An 18,817-nucleotide genomic window follows, 5' to 3' on the forward strand; every position below is an offset into this window, starting at 1 on the left:
AGATTTTTGTCCGGTACAGCCATACTGGAAAGCTGATTCTGTGCGCTCGTATTGTTCAGTCTATCACATACCCAAATCAATCTCTTCATCAGTGGTCTCAGATCAGAAACTGAGACACCCAAAATATGGAGTACAGAAAAATCAAAGATCAGGTTCTTTGTTTCCAATTGTGTACTTCAATTTAGTTTATTTATAGCACAAATTATTCGAAATCTCAATCTCCTCTCTGATTGACAGCGGAATGGGTTGTTTGTATATGTGTAGGATAAAGATGGGGATGGTGGTGGAGACGACATAGAGAGCTCAAGAGGGAAAGCTCATTCAGTGAGTAATGTGGATATTCAGCGCACCAAGTGGAAGCGCAAGTATGTGAGTTTTTCCTTTATGTTTTCATTCTAATTCCAATACAGAGAACAAAGATGAAGAGAGGGAGAGAGAGGGTAATTCATGTATGCGTATATGGTTTTGGTGTTTGCTTATAGGTCCGTTGTTACGCTCGCATTGACTGTTCTTACGAGTTCGCAAGCGATACTTATTGTGTGGTCTAAGAGAGCTGGCAAGTATGAGTATAGTGTTACCACTGCAAATTTTATGGTAAGAAAATAATACCCAGAAGAAAAAAAAAATTTACTAATTAATATATGTGTTTTGGATTGTGGGTAGGTCTCTGGTTCAAATCTTACCAATCAAACAGATAGATGTAATGTCGTTTTCTATGAATCAAACACTTTATTTCTCTTTCTTGAATTAGGTGGAGACTTTGAAATGTGCATTATCACTTGCAGCCTTGGCCAGAATCTGGAGAAGTGAAGGTGTTACAGAAGATAACAGGTTTCTCATGTTGTAACTTTGATTTTTTTATCGAGTTTGAACTATCACTATGCTCCCCATGTTGTGTTGTCCTGGTTATGTAATTGTATTTGTAACTTCAAATTCTTACCCAAGTTTTACTTAACAAAAAAAAAAAAAAAAAACTTATCCAAGCTTATTTTCTTCGGTTGATGGGCATTGTCAATGAGCTAAATAACAATTTTTTGTAATGTCTTGTTCTTTCTTGGATCCTGCCGTTGAACTAGGTTGAATACAACATTGGATGAAGTTATTGTGTTCCCCATTCCTGCAGCACTTTACCTAGTCAAAAACTTGCTTCAGGTTGGTTGTGTTTTTTCTCTTTTAGAAATTGCAATACCATTTGTTTTCTTGCTTCCCAAAATATGATTATGTGTATTCTTCGTTTTTCTGTTGCAGTATTACATCTTTGCATATGTCGATGCACCAGGTTATCAGATACTGAAGAACCTGAATATTATAAGTACCGGTGTTCTGTACAGAATTATACTTAAAAAGAAGTGAGTCCTTACTATCGTTGATACTGTTAAAAATCTGAATAGTCATAACAACTCATTTGGTTCACATGTCACCTCATTGATACTGTTAAAAATCATTACAGTTAAGAATGTTGGCATGAGTAGAAAGGGCAATAAAAAAATAATAATAAATTCAGTTCTTTGTTTTCTTTTTCTTTGTCTACCTTTTCAATTCAAGCCCATATTGGGTATGTGAAAACTTCCATGAGGATGAGAGTGAAATCAACTCTTATCTCCAGTCTGATTAAAGAAAAAGCTAATGTTCAAACAAATTAAAAAGTTAAAGCCAAACCAGATGGGAATTTGCAAAATTTTATTATAAATCCTGTTCTAAATCTTTCAGGTTGAGCGAGATTCAGTGGGCAGCTTTCATTCTACTATGTGCTGGGTGCACCACAGCTCAGCTAAAATCGAAGTAAGATTGATTACACATTTTGTTTTTGGATTGTTTCAGATGTAGTTACTTGTCTTGTGTATGTTGACCTTGAAGATACTATTTGAATTGTCACATGTATGGTCCATTCTGATGGACATGTGTGTTGCATACCTATGATTCAGGATGACATGTAGTCAACTAACGAATGAAGGATAATGTTTTTCACTAAATCTTATACCACTTTGTATGAATACAAGTTATCTCGATGCAAGTAGCTATGTATTTGAGAACCAGGGATTAGTGAACATTGTTTCCCACTACTATATTTCTGTAATCTTTATTTGAAATTCCGCTCTTATGTACTTTCAAGTTATTGGCCATGCCTTAGAAAATGACTTTGTTTTTGCAGTTCAGATCATGTTCTTCAAACTCCTTTTCAAGGCTGGGTGATGGCCATTGTGAGTCGCCTTATGCCCTTAATTTGACATTGAGAGGAAAACTATAAAAGAAGAAAAAAAAAAAACATATTATAACTTAAAATACTTGTTATCATAATAGTGGGTACTTTCTTTGCAGGTCATGGCACTATTGAGTGGTTTTGCAGGAGTATATACCGAGGTGAGCTTTTAAGTACATGGTTTGCACTCTAGTTCTTCAGAACCACGTCATGTGGATTGTTTTGTTTTTGAGCTCGATCCAAAGTAACATGATCAGTGTTGGGGTTGAATATGGTTAGTTACTGGATTTCCTAACAGAGTGATTGAGGATGTGTAGAGCTCCATTGAGTTTGAAAGGTGCAATTTCTCAATTGAACGATCAAGAAAACCTTTTAAGTAACTTGCTTATGATTTTGGCAGGCCATAATTAAAAAGCGTCCTACGAGAAACATAAATGTGCAGAACTTCTGGTTGTATGTCTTTGGGATGATCTTCAATGCCGCTGCTATACTGGTCCAAGATTTTGATGCAGTGATGAATAAGTAATTTGAGCTTTCCTCTTTGTTTCTGATTATCCTCTTGCAGTTGCTCTATCCTGAATCTTCTTCATTTTCCCATGTGACTTCATTATTAAAAAGATTCTTTAGTGCCTTAGAAATGGAATATTCTTTCTTTTCTGCTTATGAGTTTAAGAAGTATTAGTTTAGAAGTTATTGTTTATTTGTTCAGGGGGTTCTTCCATGGATACTCGTTTATTACAGTTCTCATGATTGTCAACCATGCACTCAGGTATCTTACTCCCTTTCTTGGCATAATCAAGCTTATCAGTAGCTTGTTTGCTTGCACTAGTTATTTCTTTAGAGTAAATTTCTCACTTCCAGGCATGAGGAATCCTTTATGATTTAGTAAAGCTTTTGATAATTATCATATGGATTTGAAAACTGTGATTATCAGAGCCTATTTTAAAGAAATGTTTACCTACATAGTATTTCAGCCCATGTTATAAGAGTGCTTGGTTATGTTTTCATGGCTTAAAATATTTTCCACGTGCTATTATCTTTGGGTCAGGATAAAGAATTTTTTATGAAATGTCTATGAAAAGAATTTTTATTTGGCTATCTTCAAGATCCAATGGCCTATAGATTGATTGAAAAGATACTTTGTGCTTCTGGGTTTGTGCTTTGCGTTCCCTCCCAGAAATGTATGAAGCGATGGTTCACTTTCAATTGGAGATTGAGACGCAAAAATAGGAGCTTGATTGGTGTTATTGTATAGGAACTATAATAAGATGAAACAAGAATATAGTAGCCAATATGTAACAAGATCCCCTTATTTGTTCATAAAGTCATCTCTTTTGTGATTGTTAGTTTGTTAGTGACTTCTATATCATGGTGGGGATTTCACCCTTTAAAACAATTGATTGCATGCACACGCACACACACGCACACAATGGTAACGAAGTATTTTTGTGATACAAAAAACTGCACAAGATTTTTTTTTTTTTTCTTCTGTAAATAATTATCTACTTTTGTCTCTGTCACCTTCCTACTCTTCTTTTATAGAATCTGCTTACATGATTTTCTTTTGTGCAGTGGAATTGCTGTATCAATGGTAATGAAGTATGCCGACAATATTGTGAAGGTAAGACATGGAAATATAACTTTGAATCTTTGAGACATTAACTGAAGTGCATTTACGTGAATCTACATAAGTGCTGGAATCATTATCGGGCATATCATGGAAACATTTCTCTTATCAATTGCCAGTGGTTGTTTGGCCCATAAAGGGGAAAAGGCATCTGCCATCCTTCATTGATGGTGGAATTTGTGAAAATGTTGTCCTTATCAAAATTTACCTATGTCCTTTTTCCGTCACCAAAAAAGTGTTAAATGCACAGGGTTACAGTTTCTGTACTAAAGAAGGCTCGGTGTGGAATTAGAATCGTATATGGATGAACATTAGAAACTCTGTTGGGAAAATCTCTTTTTGCTGTTTTGGATCCCATTTCTGTGTTATTTTGGACTGTTTTCGTGTTTGGCAAAAGGTTTGATCCAGGGACGGAGGAATGGGGGGCTGGTATAGGCCATGGCCCCCCTCAATTCCTAAAAAAAAGAAAAAAAAATAAAAATTAGCCTATTGGCCCTAGCAACAATTTTTTGGCTCTTGGTCCTTGCCCATAAAAGCTTTTGGCTCTGTTCCTGGTTTGATCCAAGTGATTGGCTTCATTGATCTTACTAATAACATTATTGTGGCAAATATAATGCTGATAGTTCTCGCTAAACATGTTGAAGTCTTTGTTTTTTTCCCCAAGGTGAGCCTCAGTGAGTATCCAATTCTCTATGCAATTTTATTGGTTATTATAAATTGTGATACTCAGAAGTATTATTGTCCTGCCCTAGACATTTTCTGTACCTTGTGATTAAGTTCCAATTTTTATTTAGCTTGCCCATGTTTGTGCAGGTGTACTCTACTTCAGTGGCAATGCTTCTCACAGCTGTTGTTTCTGTCTTTTTGTTTGGCTTTGATCTTTCGCTTGCCTTCTTCCTTGGCTCAACGTAAGTTACTTCTAGTTACATGTTTTATCTGCCTCCTCCATAGTCGGATTATGAGCAGTTCTCTGTCATTTCTCCTGTTTTTCAGGAATGCATATCCATTATGTTAGGATTGATCACGCCATAATTTAATGTGTTTTTAAAGAATATTGACTATTGAAAGCTTGATGGTAGTTATGTTTGTTTACTTTCTTTCTTGTGTTTCCAGTGTGGTGTCTGTTGCAGTATATCTACATTCTGCTGGGAAGCTGCAAAGATAGCCTCGTGCCCTCTTTACCCAAATTTGTTTAACATCCGTGTAATGCTATGCTTTCTCTCTCTCTCTCTCTCTCTCTCTCTCTCTCTCTCTCTCTCCAATGTTGCTTTAGAATATATTATCTTGAAATTAAGGATACATGTAATTTTCAGTCAATTGATTTAATGTCAGTAATCTAACCATTCTGCTTTCCAGCAAATTTCTTGTAAAATCACAATGACAAATGTGACCAGTTTCATCCATAAAACATTTTTGATCAATCTCAGACTTCATTTTGTTGATTATGTGTGGGTTGACCAGTGTTCGTAGTTTAATTTTGGAGGAACTGTGAGATGGAATTCTAAAAGGAATAAAAATTCAAGGAAATTCACAATGGATGATGATATTCATCAAGTCTATAGGATCAATAGAACTCGGAAAATGGAGAGAATCCGGTTAGTTGTTTTATTAGGGGTAAAATTGTCATTTCACCTTTTGGAACAATTTTGCCCATGATAAAACAACGACTAACCGGCTCATCTCCTTTTCTCAAATGAAATGGAGAGACACCGTTTGCAACTCTAATATCATCTTTAATTACTAAACTGGATTGATAGATCCACCCTAATTTCAACTTTTCCTAAAAGGGAAAAAAATTAAATCACATGTAGAGTTGTAGTGTTTCAATTAGACCGTCTGATTTCAATTGTACCCAACTGTCTAGTTAAATATTGGAAACGGATCAACTGATTAAGATTTAATCGCATTATAAATAAGATTAAGTATTGGAAAACATATTGATCTAACGTTTGTAAATAAAATCATTTTGATCGAATGGTCCAAATTTAACATTGTTAAAACTGAAGATTTAAATAAACATACTTGATGTATTGTTGCCACATAGATAGTATAATGCTTGGTCATTGCTGCATTGTACCGCTACAAGTAATCTTGACAGTGTTCTTTGTCTTAAATGTTAAGTTTTTTTTTTTTGTACAGAATTCATTTTAAGACATGTCTACACAAGAAGGGAAATAAGGATTCGAACTAGTGACCTAATTTTGATAAAGCGTGGTCTTCAGCCGATTAAACTACCTCTAACTGTGTATATAAAGTCAATATTGTCATATTGATATATTTTTTTTATAAAATTTAAATAATGTGCAACAAATCTTGAAAATCAAATGACATGTTAGATACACAACTTTAGATCTTGAAAATCAAATGAAATAAATCCGTCCTTAATATGGCTGAAGAAACAACACTTTCCCATTCTAGAATAAAGACATGTGAGAGACGATTTGGGATCGTTTGGTAAAGAGTTTTGTTGTGAATTTTATTTGAATAGTAATAAAAAGTCATTAATGCAATATAAGGTAAAATGAGTTTTGAATTTTTTGTAGGAGAAAATTTTAAAAAAAGTTGTTTGGCAATAGTTTTGAAAAGAAGTTGAACTTTTCTTTTCCTTTTTTTTTTTTTTAAAAAAAAAGAAAAGAAAAGAAAAGAGAAAGGTGGTTGCCAAGTAGGGCCTTGGGCCCTGTGATTACACTAACATAATCCAGGTGAGATTTATGATGGGCCTCAAGGACCAAGCCCATGCTAACACACGAACTAGGGTTTCTCCTGTTCGTCTTCTCCATACCACCCCAATTGAGCGATGTTATGAACTTAGGCGTTTTAAGAAGTAAATAAGATAGTTTTTTGACACTTAAAGGGTCAATCCCATGTCCTTCCCTCACCTCCCTTTGTCGGCTCTCCGACACCAGGGCCATAACAAGCGAAAAGAGAAATTCACAGAGATGTCGGAGCCACTCCCACAAGAACTTCATATTGACATCCTGGTAAGTTTACCCGTGAAATCACTTTTACGATTCCAATGTGTTTCCAAATCGTGGAAATCTTTGATCGGTAGCACTGATTTTATATCCATGCACACCAAGCACAATGAGAGCACCGACAATTATGCTCACTTAGTTGAAGGGGACTTATATCGGACTGGCAAGAAGGAGGAGAAAGACTTCAGAGGTGAATTACACCAGTTCGATAATTTCTTCTGTGAATTTAAAAAAATTGAATTTCCATCTCAGACTGAAGATGGATGTTTTGGAACAGTCCTTGACTGTAAGGGATTGCTACTTTTCACCGATCCATGGGTATTGAATGGCGATCGTTTCGAACGCTTTATTCTATGGAACCCTGCAGCTAGACTGACTATGACTCTCCCTACACCTTGCATTGATATACCCAACCTCAACTTCTCTGCTCACGGGTTCGGTTTTGATGATGAAAGTAGTGATTACAAGGTGCTGAGAATGGTTTATGGATATAATGGTAGATATATAGCGGAGGCTGCGGAGCTATTTAAACTCCGTACAGGCGCTTGGGAGACTGTTAGTGCCATCGACGACTTTCACTATGTTATACCTAAACCTGAAATATATACGCGCCCTTCGCACCGTGCGCAGGCTTTCGTAAATGGGGCTACCCATTGGGTTGGATATCATTCGAGGTTTCTGAAGTACCCCCACATACAAAAAGAATTGGTGGTCCTGTTGTTTCGTATGTCTAGCGAGGAATTCCGAGTGATGAAGCTTCCGGATGTTATAACTGTAAGTAAATTCTCTTCTATTTCTCTTGGGGTCTCTGGTGGATTGCTCTCTGTGATACATTATAATGGAGTACTGCGTGGCAATGGGAGTTATAATGGTTGCTGCGTTTGGTTGATGAAAGAATATGGCGTAATAGAGTCTTGGACTAAACAATGCACTATTGATTTAAGGGATGAGGGAGGGTTGTGGGAGACAATCAGTTTTAGGAACAAAAGAGTTTTGCTTGTAATTGTGAGCAAGAGAAAAAACTCGAAAAAGCTGGGCTTATATGATCCCAAGACCAATAGATTCCTTCATCATGGAATTAGAAGCAGGAGCTGTTTGAATATTATGAATACATACGTAGAAAGTCTAGTTTTACTCGATCAAAAAGTAAATGCTGTGCCAGACTACTAGACTTCTTCAAGGGGAAAGGATGCGCGCGGCTCACAGAATGGCTCGAAAAGGCTTAAGGTAATAAGCACAATAAAATATGAAAGAAAATGTTGTTAGACAATTAATTGGCACTAGTCCTTACGACCCCCTGCTATTATTCAATATGTTAAATCTTTTATTATGAAGTCTGCGTTGGGTGAGAACGGTTGAAGCTGTTGTTCTCGGGTATGCTAATGGGCAGTTGTATTTGTTCTTTGTTCTTTTTCAACAAATTATGACTAAAAAAAAATAAATTTGATCCCCAAATTTCTTTCTACCTTATCATTGTGTTATTGCTTATTTATGTTCAAATAAATGGGCACATTATTTGGACATGAGGCTAAATATCAGTCGACTCTTTTCAATTGACATTGTGGTGTGGTTAGCTATGTTAAGGTATTTGATGTTTTGATGTATACAACACTGTGCATAACAACTATGTTTAGCAATGCAATTCCTTTAGTGGTCAATAAATGATAACCTCTTCAAACCTCATGGCTATCTTTTTAGGCCTTTCACTAGCAAGAGTGCCCAAAAGTTCTTAAATATATAACAATTCATATATATATATAAGCTTATAAAGCTAAAACTATAAAATTATAGTCACATAGTATCACATGATTCATAAATTATATAACTCATAACTCTGTAATATAAATTATAAAGACTAGGTTATAAAATAAACTATAGAGACTATAGGTTATAAGTTATAAGTTAACAATTTATATGATACTATATCGTAGAAGTTAGGTGGTGTACTGATATAATTAATGATGGCGGCGTGGGGCGATGTATTTTCATTATATAATCTAAATTATACAATAATCACATTATTTATATCATGATATCAACAACAATTATTTTTTATGACTATTAATTAATTATGATCTAATCATGTAAATTACAAGCTCATAAGACTATAACTATAAATTATAGTCACATTATTCATAAATTACATATTAATATGTTAGTGTATTACTAATATTTGTTAATATATTATTGTCAAAAAAAATATATGTTAATATATCAATTAGTAAATATGTTACTGATAGTCTAACATATAACACATTAATTAGTTATTTACTAAACATGCGTTATTAACCTATTACTCTTCTAGTTAATTAGGTAATATTAGTTAATATTACTTGTATAAATTAATATGTTAATTAGTTATATATATTTATATTAGACTAATTTATTAAATCAAATATTTATTCATTAATATACTATATTAATCCATATAGGTTATAAATTACAAAAGATAATTATGTACCCTGCCAATACTAGTACTTTACTATAACACATAAAAAAATCAACATATAAATATATAATAACTAATTATGATTCGTGACAATAAGTAAATTGTTTTTTTAAAAAATAACAGTAAGTACATAAAATAAGCTAATAAATATTGGTAATTTTCGGAACAAAGCAGAAGCTACGTACTAGCTAGCATACAATAATTAAATAGCTATTTACTATAATACCCCTCAATATATATATATATATATATATATATATATATATATATATATATATATATATATATATATATATATATGTATGTATTTAGGATGAATTAAATCTTTATAAAAGCAAAACTCAAACAAAACAACCTCAATACTCCAGGGAAAACTGGAAGCAATTTTTCAAAGAAACATTACAAACACCAGCCACCAGCAGGACAACTGCCGACATTACCTCAATATTATTATTATTATTATTATTATTATTATTATTATTATTATTATGAGTAATTGTACCATTAGTTTATGTGGTTAAGTTAAATTACAAATATTTTTTATAATACAAAAAATTTATGGAGGGTCATTGTGGTAAACTATAATTACAAATCAATCATTGAACATGTTTTCGTCCACAAAAAGTTTATGGCTTGCGACTACACCCATTGGCGGTTGGGCAACCACCCCTTCACTATTTGGCTTCTTATTGAGGAATATAATCTTCTCCATTTCATTTAGAAATGGATACTATCTATTTTAAATCAAAAGTTAAGATTTAAAGTTGATGCATCTAATAGTGTATATGAAGTTAATATTAGCACGTTTTTAAAATTTAAAATAATGTGAAATCATATACACTATTAGATGTATTAATTAAAATGGATAGAATCCATTTCATTTGAAATGAAGATGATCCTATTCTTCTTATTGGTGGACGGAAAACATATTTAGGGATTAATTTGTAATTATAATTTACTACAATGACTCTCTATAAACTTTTTGTACGACAAAAAGTAATTTGTAATTTAAGCAAATTTCAAGAACCAGTGGTGCACAATTATCCATAAAATACTTATTTGGTATCTGAGTTTTCAAGTTTTTTTTTTTTGGTACCTGAGTTTCTATTTATTTCATAGATGATACTTGAGTTTTGGAAAAAAACTAACTTGATACATCTATTAATTTTTTCGTCCAAAATTTAATAGTTTGTCATGTGTCAACCTTAGACGTGGCATAATATATAAAAAAAAAAAAAAAAAAAAAAAAAAAAAAAAAAATCAAAAATAACAAATAACAAATTTTTTTAAAAATATATTAACAAAGAAAAAAAAAAAAAAAGATGAAGAGAAGAAGAGTAGTGAGCCATTCCTTGACCGGTCTGAGGCCGAGCCATTCCTACAATTATTTATTCTTTTATTAAACAAAAACAATTAATGCACTGACATCTACTATAGCCTTTTAAAAAAATAAATAAATAAATAAAAACTTTAATACTTTATCATCCACTTTACGTCTTTACCCTTCAGCCCTCATAACTCTAACAAGAGGCAAGACCCAACTATTTTGTTACAAAACACAAGGGAAAATGCTTGCCGGGGGACACTCATCCGTCCCTCGGCATTAATTTATAATAAAAAAAATATTTTTTATTAAAAAGAGACTCACAGAGAACGGATGAGTGTTCCCTGTATAGCAAGAGTTAACTTTCTAACTAGGTATCAAAACGTAAATAATTACGCATAAAACTCCTCCGACATATTAGTGGATGCCAATTCGGCAGTTCATTCTTGAACAAGCGCCTTCTGACCCTTCAAATTAAGTTCTCATGTTCTCAATCAGTCCACCACTGACACAGTGACGTGAGCCTCAATCAGTGCACCCAACCGTGATCTGCTGATGTAATTCTAATATGTTAGGATTACATATATGTTATCTTTATCTTATACTAATGATATCTAAGTAGAAGTAATATTTAAATAAGAGTCTATCTCTTAATATAAGAGATAGTAGTTGACTAGTATTAGAAGTACTTTTAATTTTAAATAAGAAATGTTATCTATTTTTAAGAGTGGAGGATTAGAAGTATGGTTGGTTGAAACCAATCGAAGTCCTTATATATCAATAGGTCTCTAGTTACTTGTGGAATTGTATTCTATTTAAGTTGTGTCACCTATTTGTATTTAAGAAATAATGGAATATCAAGTAATGGAAAATTAAGTTGAATTATTTTTTTGATAAATACAGTTTACTATATTTTGAAAATTCGTGACTCACTTGAAACAGCCAAACTATCCGCTTTGTGTTTTGTATTAATTGGTTCACATCATCTGCCAGCAGCCTAGCGCCTTGTCTTCTCTTAAGTTCTCTTCCCTAGTCAGTTTAGTCACACGCAAACGCTAGTACGCTACTTTTCTTTTGAGTTTTGACGCTTTACTTCTTCATTCTTCTCAAACTTTCATATTTTCTGCAAATTATACAAATCTCAGAAGTTCACAGAGATGTCAGAGCGGCTCCCACAAGAACTTCAGATTGACATCCTGGTAAGACTACCCGTGAAATCACTTTTACGATTCCAATGTGTTTCCAAATCGTGGAAATCTTTGATCCGTAGCACTGATTTCATATCCATGCACACCAAGCACAATGAGAGCACCAACAATTATGCTCACTTAGTTCACGGGTGCTTATATTGGACAGGCAAGAAGGAGGAGAAAGACTTCAGATGTAAATTACAGCAGTTCGATAATTTCTTCTGTGAGTTTCAAAAAATTGAATTTCCATCTCAGACTGAAGATATATGTTTTGGAGAAGTCCTTGAGTGTAAGGGATTGCTACTTTTGACCAATCGATCCGTATTTGACGGTGATCGTTTTGAACCCTTTATTCTATGGAACCCTGCAGCTAGAATGAGTATGGCTCTCCCTACACCTTGCATTGATATACCCAACCACAACTACTATACTCACGGGTTCGGTTTTGACGATAAAAGCAATGATTACAAGGTGCTGAGAATGGTGTATGGACATAATGGTAGAACGATGGCGGAACTGTTTAAACTCCGTACAGGCGCTTGGGAGAGTGTTAGTGCCATCGACGACTTGCACTATGTTATACCTGAAACTGAAGATACACGCCCTTTGCAGGCTTTCGTAAATGGGGCTACCCATTGGGTTGGATATCATTCGAGATTTAAGTGGAACGCCGGCTCTGAAGAATTGGTGGCCCTGTTGTTTGATATGTCTGACGAGGAATTCCGAGTGATGAAGCTTCCGGATGTTATAACTATACGAGAATTCTATTCTATATCTCTTGGGGTCTCTGGTGGATTGCTCTCTGTGATGCATTATAATGGAGAACGTGGCAATGGGAGTTATAATGGTTGTTGCATTTGGTTGATGAAAGAATATGGCGTAATAGAGTCTTGGACTAAACAATGCAATATTGATTTAAGGAATGGGGGAGGGTTGTGGCAGACAATCAGTTTTAGGAACAAAAGAGTTTTGCTTCTAACTGTGAGCAAGAGAAAAAAGCTGGCCTTATATGATCGCAAGACCAATAGACTCCTTCATCTTGTAATTAGAAGTAGGAGCTGTTTGAATATTATGAATACATACGTAGAAAGTCTAGTTTTACTCGATCAAGTAAATGCTGTGCCAGAGGCCCAGAGTACTAGACTTTTTCAAGGGGAAAGGATGCGGCTCACAGAATGGCTCGAAAAGGCTTAGGTAAGCACAATAAAATATGAAGAAAAATATTGTTAGACAATTGGCACTCCTTAATTAGGACCCCCTGCTATTCAATATGCTAAATCTTTTATTATGAAGTCTGAGTTGGGTGAGAACGGTTGAAGCGGTTGTTCTGGGGTATGCCAATGGGCAGTTGTGTTTGTTCTTTCTTCTTTCTTCTTTTTTTCCTGTATTTCTGGCATTTCCTTTGTTTCTGGGTTTGTTCTTTTTTTTTGGCTTCGTCTGCTTGGGATTTGGGTGTCTCTCATGGGTTTTGGGTTTGTTTGATTTTTTTTTGGGAGGGTTGTTTGGGGTTTATGGTGGGTCTTGGTGGGTTTGTTGGGTTGGGGTGTTTTCGGACCTGGTTTGGGTGTTCAACTGGGGCTTCACTGTATTTTAGGTTTTGGGTTTCTCGTGCGTTTTGCTCGGGCCGAGTCGGTGTTGAGGCATTTATTTCTTGTATATTTCGTGTGTATTAGGAGCGACTTATGCTGATATTTATAAAAATATGCACTTAAAAAAAAGTTGTATTTGTTCTTTGTACTTTACTGATCTCCAAATTTCTTTCTACCTATTGCTTATTTATGTTCAAATGGTCACATTATGTGGACATGAGGCTAAATATCAGTTGACTTTTTTCAGTTGACATTGTGGTGTGGTTAGTTATGTTAAGGTATTTGATGTTTTGATCTATACAAACCTGTGCATAACAACTATGTTTAGCAATGCAATTCCTTTAGTGGTCAATAAATGATAACCTCTTCAAACCTCATGGCTATCTTTTTAGGCTTTTCCCCAGCAAGAGTGCCCAAAAGTTACTAACTACGAGAAGAGAGGAACATATGGAAGAGTGAAAATTGCATGTTTTTACTTGATTGCATTCTTTGCTTCAATAAGATAATATTTAAATTACACACATAAACAAACGGTTGACTTAAGTTCTTCTCTTTCTCTTATTTGCATTTCTACTTTAATTGTTAGTTGAGTTTGATGGAATCTTAACAATTGTTAGTTGTGAAGTCAAATCATTACTTAAGGCAATTTCTCATGAATGATATTCCCTATCTTGATAGATTTATTCGCTTGATGATGGACGGGTGGTCGCTCTCAGAGTGCGATCGTGTGAAAGATGATTCCTTGTTGCCTTTTGTTGTGCTTGTAGAAAAAACGTAATGATAGACCGTTCGAGGACAAAGAAAAGACCAATGAGAAACTAATTACTTTTTCTTTTTCTTTTTGATCTCTTGGACGGTTGTGTTTCTCGCTCTTTTTGTGATTAACTTTAATGATTTTCTTATATTGTTTTCGTCTACTTCTTAGTTGCTCCTCTTGTATACTTCCTGTGTACTTGATTGCACTTTGCTTTTTTTAATGATATTTCTCTTACTTATAAAATTTTTTTTTAAAAAAAAAAAATTACCTATCTTTTATTTGCTTTCACAATAAAAGTTTGCTTCGGTGTCTCATCTTTTTTGTTTATTCTAAATATATTCTTCTTAAAGTTTCATTGATGTCAGACAGGAAGCTTTTATATCTTTTGGTTTCAAATATACATTCTAATTCAGGCTTAAGTGTCGGTTTGGTTAATTAGTTATATTTTACCTTGGCATCAGAGGTTTTGTTCATGCCGATTACATAGGTGCTTTGACTCCTTTGTAGCCGTCTGTTTGTGGGGGGATCTTTTGACTGCAGTTAGATATGGACATGTTTGAGCTGTTTTTTTGCAATTTCTTTTTGTTTACGGTCAAATGTTTAATTTATACTTGTAATTTTCAGAGAAGAATCTGCATGAGTCTCTTAAGTAGGATAGACTAATATTTTTGAGTTTATGGTTCATAATTAACTAAAGTTTTTACACTAGAAATACCTATAAAAAAAAAAATAAATAAATAAAAAAAAAAAGAGAAAAAAAGATTACACACTAGTGACACTACAAATCTATTGCAACTTGAACCTTGATAAATTTTTTGGATGATTGAGAAAGGTTGATGCTAGGAAGGTCCCAGTGACCTACATTGGGCTGTTGTTCAAAATTGCTTTTCTTAAAGCGAAAAGAAGGAAAACAAAATTCATAGTAAAGCCTCGAGAGTGGCTCGAGGACAAACCATTTGAAATCTACTTTCATATTTTGATTTTGAGAAATACATTTTGTATCTTTTCATCATATTTTTTGAAAATCAAGTGATTGCACCTGTAAGACCCACATCTTCATTCATGTGGGTCTTACAGATTCAATGGCTAATTTTAAAAAGGAAAAAGTACACATATCATCCTTAAACTATTACTCAATTGTCAATGTTCTTTTCCTTTCAAAAAAAAAAAAAAAAAAAATTGTCAATGTTCTTCCCAAACTATCAATTGTGTCAATGTCTCACTTCAAATTACCAAAACATGTTAATGTCTCATCTAAGACCAACAAAAAGACAAAAATGACTTTTAATTTTTTTCAATAAGACAAAAATGTCCTTCTAAATTCGAGAAAAAAAACTATAACTAAAAATAAATAAACTTTAAAAAAAATTAAGGAAAAAACGAGAAATAAATTTAAAAAAGAAAAAAAAAATGAAAAACAACGATTTTATTTTTTATTTTTTTAAAAAACAAACGAAAAAAAATAAAACCCATTTTTATTTTTAAAATTTTTTTTGTATATTTTTTTAAAAAAAAATAATTTTTTTTAGTTTGTTTTAAAAAATTAATAAATTTATGAAGAGTATTTTTGTCATTAAAGAGGACATTGACATTTTTCGATAATTTAAAGGGAGAGATTGATGCAATTGGTAATTTCGAGGGGACATTGAGAATGCAATAATAATTTAAAGGGGTTATTTGTACTTTTTCTTTTTAAAAAAAGAAGAGAGAAGAAGGTAATAGTTTTGAATTTGGATTTAAATGGAATCTGAATTGCTTGAATTGAGTTCAACCAATATAGATCTTTTCTAGTTTTAGTAAATCCACATGCTGATTTGAGTATATTTATGTATCAGATTTGAAATTTTTAAGGCAAAGGTGTCAATCCAAAATCATTTTTTAAAATATTTAATGGTAAAAATAAAATTTAATTCTTTGATTTTCGTGCAATTTTAATTTAGTTCCTGAATTTCTAATTTTGACAATTATGTTGTTATTTTTTCTTTTTAATTTTTAATAGGTTATTATGTCAGCTTACCGCCAAATTAATTAATGGTATACCAGTAATACCACGCTAGATCAATTAATTAATTTCATATGACTCTTGTTTGTCATATCATATACCAACATTATGTGGCATATTTACTTTAACAAACGAATATGCCCTAAATAATTTTTTTTTAAAAAAATTTATAAAAAAGGAGCTAAATGACATGTACGAGTTGGTACATGACATACCAAATGAGAGTCATTTAACATTGATTGAGTGGCCTCATATGGCATACTATCAATTAATTGGATGAAAAATTGATTATGAGACTTACTTGAAACCAACAAAAAAACTCAATAATTAATTATTTTTATTTATATAACAGTGACCGAGTTATCATTAAAAGCTTAAAGCGTCTCTAGGTGCAAAGACCGTACAAGAGAAGCGGCCAAACTAGGCCAAACTAATAGGAACATAAAGGACCAAAAAAAAAAAAAAAAAAAATTCATAATAACTAATTACCAATAGGCAACCAAAGGCTATTTTTTTTTTTTTTTTTTTTTTTTTTTAATAAGTAGTAAGAATATCATTAAATCCTTTTAATGATATTGTATCCATTTTAGAAAAAGTTATGCGGCCCAAGCCCACCACTACTTATGCGGCCCATTTCAACTGATACTAGAAAGACACACGAACGACCTAGAGTCTCTTCTTGGTGTTACGGACGCGGGCCTCTTTGAAGTTCCTCTCAATCTCATCACCGCCCAATTGAGCGAAAAGGGAAATCAAAGAGATGTCGGAGCAACTCCCACACGATCTTCAGATTGAAATCCTGGTAAGACTACCCGTGAAATCACTTTTACGATTCCAATGTGTTTCCAAATCATGGAAATCTTTGATCCGTAGCACTGATTTTATATCCATGCACACCAACCACAATGAGAGCATCAACAATTATGCTCACTTAGTTCACGGTTCCTTATATCGGACTGACAGTGGGGAGGAGATAGAATCGAGATGTAAATTACACCAGTTCGATGATTCCTTCAGTGAGTTTCAAAAATTTGAATATCCATCCCAAATCAGTCAATATGTTGAAGAAGTCCTTGAATGTAGGGGATTGATACTTTTTAATACTCCACCCGTATTTTTTGGTAATCGTTTGAAACCCTTTATTCTATGGAACCCTGCTGTTAGAATGAGTATGACTCCCCCTAGACCTTGCATTCATGCACCCTTCGGCAACTACTTTGTTCACGGATTCGGTTTTGACCATAAAAGTAATGATTACAAGGTACTCAGAATGGTGTATGTATCTCTTGGTAGATTAACACTTCGGGCGGAACTGTTTAAACTCTGTACGGGCACTTGGAAGACTGTTAGTGTCAGCGACGACTTTAACTATTATATACCTGCTTGGCCTAAACAGGCTTTCGTGAATGGGGCTTCCCATTGGGTTGGTCATCGTTCAGGATTCCGTGATTTGGCAGTCCTGTGTTTTCACATGTCCGACGAAGAATTTCGATTGATAAAGCTTCCGGATGTTCTAACTACAGTAGTTTACCATTTAATTTCTCTTGTGGTCTCTGGTGGATTGCTCTCTTTGATATACTATAATGGAGGAGATGGCAATGATGTGAGTGATGCATATGATAGTTGTTGCATTTGGTTGATGGAAGATTATGGCGTAATAGAGTCTTGGACTAAACAATGTACTATTGATTTAAGGGATTGCGGAGGGGTGGGTAGGACATTCAGTTTTAGGAACAATAGAGTTCTGCTTCTAATTGAGACAGAGAGAACAAATCTGGTCTTGTATGATCTCAAGACCAATAGATTCATTAATCTTGGAATTAGAAATAAGGGCTATGAGCTTTGTATGAATACATACATAGAAAGTCTAGTTTTACTCGATCAAGTAAATGCTATACCAGATCAGTACGAGACTTCTTCAAGGGAAAGGATACGGCTCACCAAATGGCTCGAGAAGGCATAGGTAAGCACAATAAAATATGAAGAAAAATGTTTGACAATTGGCACCCCTTACTATTAAATATGTTAAATCTTTTATTATGAAATTTCTGTTGGGTGAGAATGATAAAGTGGCAGTTCTTTTTTTTTTTTTTTTTTTTTTTTCTTTTTTTTTTTTGATGAATGAGATTAGGCAATTGTACTATTGATTTAAGGGATTGGGGAGGGTTGAAGCAATTGTTCTGAAGTATGCTCCTGAGCAGTTGTTGTTCTTTGTTCTTTTTCAACAGATGATCACCCAAATTTTTTCTACCAAACATTGAGTAGTAAGTTATCGTTGTGTTATTGCTTATTGCTTATTGCTTATTTATGTTCATAGTATCACATTGTTTGGACATGAGGCTAAATATCAGTTTACTCTTTTCAATTGACATTCAGTACTCGTGGCTAGTCAATTATGGTATTTAATATTCTGCTCTATGCATACCTGTGCATAACAACTACGTTTAGCAATGCAATTTCTTTAGTGGTCAATAAATTAGGACCTCTTCAAATCTCACGGCTCTCTTTTTTTTGGCTTTTCATTAGCAATCATTACTAACTACAAGAGGAGAGGGACAGATGGAAGAGTGAAAGTACCTGGTTTTACTTGATTGCTTTCTTTGCTTCGAATAAGATTATATTTAAATTACACGCATAAACAAACAGTTGACTTCGGTTATCCTTTCTCTTATTTGCATTTCTGGTTTAATTGTAAGTTTATTTT

General features: G+C 33.6%; 4 protein-coding genes across 5 annotated transcripts; all 4 read left to right on the forward strand.

Moving 5' to 3' along the window:
- LOC133881864 (CMP-sialic acid transporter 2) lies at window positions 1-5,248 on the forward strand. Of its 2 annotated transcripts, none has more exons than XM_062320911.1 (14): window positions 1-152; window positions 265-369; window positions 483-594; window positions 752-831; window positions 1,077-1,152; window positions 1,249-1,349; window positions 1,711-1,782; window positions 2,153-2,201; window positions 2,320-2,361; window positions 2,601-2,722; window positions 2,910-2,969; window positions 3,773-3,821; window positions 4,641-4,735; window positions 4,941-5,248. In XM_062320911.1, exons 2-14 carry the CDS (start codon window positions 332-334, stop codon window positions 4,990-4,992), a joined length of 948 nt encoding a protein of 315 aa, XP_062176895.1. In that variant the 5' UTR covers window positions 1-152; window positions 265-331; the 3' UTR covers window positions 4,993-5,248. The 2 variants fall into 2 exon arrangements, with proteins under 2 accessions (XP_062176895.1, XP_062176894.1); XM_062320910.1 differs by having other exon boundaries at window positions 265-365.
- Window positions 5,249-6,627: 1,379 nt separating this feature from the next.
- On the forward strand, window positions 6,628-8,219 carry LOC133880877 (putative F-box protein At3g16210). The gene has a single exon (XM_062319834.1). It carries the CDS (start codon window positions 6,692-6,694, stop codon window positions 7,970-7,972), a length of 1,281 nt encoding a protein of 426 aa, XP_062175818.1. The 5' UTR covers window positions 6,628-6,691; the 3' UTR covers window positions 7,973-8,219.
- Window positions 8,220-11,732: 3,513 nt separating this feature from the next.
- LOC133881307 (F-box/kelch-repeat protein At3g23880-like) lies at window positions 11,733-12,959 on the forward strand. Its single transcript, XM_062320231.1, has one exon. It carries the CDS (start codon window positions 11,733-11,735, stop codon window positions 12,957-12,959), a length of 1,227 nt encoding a protein of 408 aa, XP_062176215.1.
- Window positions 12,960-16,807: 3,848 nt separating this feature from the next.
- Window positions 16,808-18,817, forward strand: LOC133882759 (F-box/kelch-repeat protein At3g06240-like). The gene is made up of 2 exons (XM_062321974.1): window positions 16,808-18,076; window positions 18,640-18,817. The coding sequence occupies exon 1, from the start codon at window positions 16,874-16,876 to the stop codon at window positions 18,074-18,076; it is 1,203 nt and encodes a 400-aa protein (XP_062177958.1). The 5' UTR covers window positions 16,808-16,873; the 3' UTR covers window positions 18,640-18,817.

The sequence above is a fragment of the Alnus glutinosa genome, chromosome 11 (assembly GCF_958979055.1).
Source record: "Alnus glutinosa chromosome 11, dhAlnGlut1.1, whole genome shotgun sequence".
NCBI classification, from domain to species: domain Eukaryota; kingdom Viridiplantae; phylum Streptophyta; class Magnoliopsida; order Fagales; family Betulaceae; genus Alnus; species Alnus glutinosa.

Excerpts from the sequence above, each read along its gene's own strand:
- LOC133881864 (XM_062320910.1), top strand. The coding sequence starts at position 126 with ATGGAGTACAGAAAAATCAAAGATCAG. Across the intron at positions 153-264 it reads ACAGAAAAATCAAAGATCAG|GATAAAGATGGGGATGGTGG; the intron begins GTTCTTTGTTTC and ends GTATATGTGTAG. Across the intron at positions 2,723-2,909 it reads TTTGATGCAGTGATGAATAA|GGGGTTCTTCCATGGATACT; the intron begins GTAATTTGAGCT and ends TTATTTGTTCAG.
- LOC133880877 (XM_062319834.1), top strand. The coding sequence starts at position 6,692 with ATGTCCTTCCCTCACCTCCCTTTGTCGGCTCTCCGACACCAGGGCCAT.
- LOC133881307 (XM_062320231.1), top strand. The coding sequence starts at position 11,733 with ATGTCAGAGCGGCTCCCACAAGAACTTCAGATTGACATCCTGGTAAGA.
- LOC133882759 (XM_062321974.1), top strand. The coding sequence starts at position 16,874 with ATGTCGGAGCAACTCCCACACGATCTTCAGATTGAAATCCTGGTAAGA.